The following is a 2,643-nucleotide window of genomic DNA, read 5'->3' on the forward strand; positions in this document are numbered from 1 at the left end:
AATCATAGTCTATAGTATAAAAGAATTGAATAAAACAGCTCGGTCAAAATCTTGTGACCCAATTTCAATTGGAAATCTTAATTGAATGGGAGCATAGTGTTATAAATGATTATTACTAATGTCATGATGTCAGCAATGATGTTATCATTTGCAACACTATACAATTCCATTCATACAGACACGGGCATGATTCTTCTGTTGGCTTTGTCTATGGGAATCAGACAGCTGCATTATTATTATTTTGGATTTGCTAATTCTCGTCTAGATAGATAGATTTAGGAGAGAAACGTAAAAGAAAAAAAATCTCGCGAAACTGGTCTGGTACCGAATTGTTCCATGGACTTGCTTGCTGCCTATACGACAACCGGAAAGTAAAGAGATCACCTAGAAATCCCAAAAAGTATGACAACGTCTCAATCATGACCCCGTTACATAAGAGTACTCCACCGATCTCTCACCGCAGTCCGCAGAATCAAGCAATGGCCACGTCCGCAACGGCGGCTCGGCACATGGTCGCTTTGCCGTATCCAGGCCGCGGCCACATCAACCCCATGCTAGCCGTGTGCCGCCTGCTCGTCGCCGCGGACGGCGCCCTCACCGTCACCGTCGTCGTCACGGAGGAGTGGCATGGGCTGCTGGCCTCCGCCGGGGTGACCCCCACGCTGCCGGACCGCGTCCACCTCGCCACCATCCCCAACGTCATCCCCTCCGAGCACGGCCGCGGGGCCGACCACGGCGGCTTCATCGAGGCCGTAAACTGCAAGATGGGGGAGCCCGTCGAGCGGCTGCTCGACCGGCTGGCGCTGGAGCTGGGGCGGAGGCCAGACGCTATCGTGGCCGACACGTACCTGCAGTGGGCGGTGGCGGCCGGCGCGCGGCGCGGCATACCGGTGTGCTCGCTTTGGACCCAGCCGGCCACGTTCTTCTTGGCGCTCTGCCATTTGGACCTGTGGCAACCTGCGGTTGAAGGTGTCAGCGACAAAGGTACTAGCTAATCGATCATGCTCCAGCTTCTCGTCAGTAAATTACAAGACAACTGATGCGTTCAACTTGTATGCTCAGAACTAAGCTGCAAGTCATTGGAGCAATATGTCCCGGGCCTCTCATCAGTAAGGTTGTCTGATATCAAGATCTTCCTCGCCTGGAAGGGGCCAATCAAAATAGCAGCGGAGGCGTTCGTCAACGTACGCAAAGCGCAGGGCGTCCTCTTCACCTCCTTCCACGAGCTCGAGCCCAGTTCCATGAGCAAAATAGCAGAGTTGCTTCCCTGCCCCATCTATCCAATCGGCCCTTCAATCCTGCGTGCGCCGGACAACGAAGAGAAGGCCCGTGACGAGGAGCACCGGCGCTGGCTGGATGCGCAGCCGGAGAACTCGGTGCTGTACGTCTCGTTCGGCAGCTTCGTCGCCATGCCGCCCAAGCAGTTCGAGGAGATCGCCGTGGGGCTGCGCGACAGCGCGGTCAGGTTCTTCTGGGTGGCCCGGGACAGGGCCACCGACGGCCTCAGGGAGATGTGCGGCGACAGGGGGCTGCCGGTGCCGTGGTGCGACCAGCAGGAGGTGCTGCGCCACCCGTCCGTCGGCGGCTTCCTCAGCCACTGCGGGTGGAACTCGGTGCTCGAGGCCGTGTGCGCCGGAGTGCCGGTGCTTGGCTTCCCCGTCGCGTGGGATCAGCTGGTGAACGCCCGGATGGTCGCCGACGAATGGAAGGCCGGCATCGACCTGAGGGAGCAGAGGGGGAAGGATGGGATCGTGAGCAGGGCCGCGGTCTCTGCTGCCGCCAGGAAGCTGATGGATTTGGACAGTGGTGCCGGCCAAGAGATGAGGACAAGGGCTGCGCAGCTGCGCGAGGCTTCCCGTGGTGCGGTCATCGAAGGCGGCTCGTCCCATCGTTCTTTGACCGGTTTCCTCGAGGATCTCGGCAAGGGAAAACTGGACGTCCCTGAAAGTTCTGCGTGATTTCCTTCGTTTACTCCAGTCAGTGATAGAAAAATCGCTGTTTGTGGTTCAAAATGGTGCATCATAGTAAGGCCATGTGTCCTACAGATATTTCATTTATTTTGCTGCACTTGAGAGCATTCTGACCGATCCTTATCCTGCGTCAGAGGAAGACAAATCCGGTTTTTTCTTTCTCTAACCGGTACTTAACCAAACTCCTAAAACCATTATTGAAGGAAAATAATTACTCCACGGTGGTCCTGACTTTTAAATAAGTTAGGAAATGTAGTAGAAAAAAAATCCGCCTACGATCACCCAGAAACAATTTGAAGATGCATATAGCGCTTGGATCAACGATCGTTACTAACTCCGAAGTGCAACGAAAGTAGATGAATAGGAAGACCGTACTTAGAGTCCCTCGAACCTTTGATGACGATTCCATGAACCGCCCTCCAACAGAAAACCGAAAGTACGGCCTCTCTACTGGACGCGGCTAATCTGCACCCGAGCTCATATGCTCCCGCATGAACAGTAAAATCGAAAAAAAATCAAAAAAAATTCAAAAAATTCCAACTTTTTTTGAGAGAAACATTGACAAAAGTTCTAAGTGCCTGCAAAAATTCGTCATGAAATCACATTCCTAGAAGGCGTGGCAAAAAAATAGTACTCTGAAAAAGCTACTTTCAAATGCATTTTGAAGCACTGA

General features: G+C 53.2%; 1 protein-coding gene across 1 annotated transcript; it reads left to right on the plus strand.

The window, feature by feature from the left end:
- The first annotated feature begins 352 nt into the window (after nucleotides 1-352).
- LOC119277316 (UDP-glycosyltransferase 87A1-like) lies at nucleotides 353-2,131 on the plus strand. The gene is made up of 2 exons (XM_037558584.1): nucleotides 353-984; nucleotides 1,063-2,131. Exons 1-2 carry the CDS (start codon nucleotides 420-422, stop codon nucleotides 1,956-1,958), a joined length of 1,461 nt encoding a protein of 486 aa, XP_037414481.1. The 5' UTR covers nucleotides 353-419; the 3' UTR covers nucleotides 1,959-2,131.
- The last annotated feature ends 512 nt before the right edge of the window (nucleotides 2,132-2,643 follow it).

The sequence above is a fragment of the Triticum dicoccoides genome, chromosome 3B (assembly GCF_002162155.2).
Source record: "Triticum dicoccoides isolate Atlit2015 ecotype Zavitan chromosome 3B, WEW_v2.0, whole genome shotgun sequence".
NCBI classification, from domain to species: Eukaryota; Viridiplantae; Streptophyta; class Magnoliopsida; order Poales; family Poaceae; genus Triticum; species Triticum dicoccoides.

Bases quoted from the DNA above. Each gene is read 5' to 3' on its own strand.
- LOC119277316 (XM_037558584.1), top strand. From the start codon at position 420: ATGACCCCGTTACATAAGAGTACTCCACCGATCTCTCACCGCAGTCCG. The intron at 985-1,062 runs GTACTAGCTAAT...TTGTATGCTCAG, and splicing joins TGAAGGTGTCAGCGACAAAG to AACTAAGCTGCAAGTCATTG.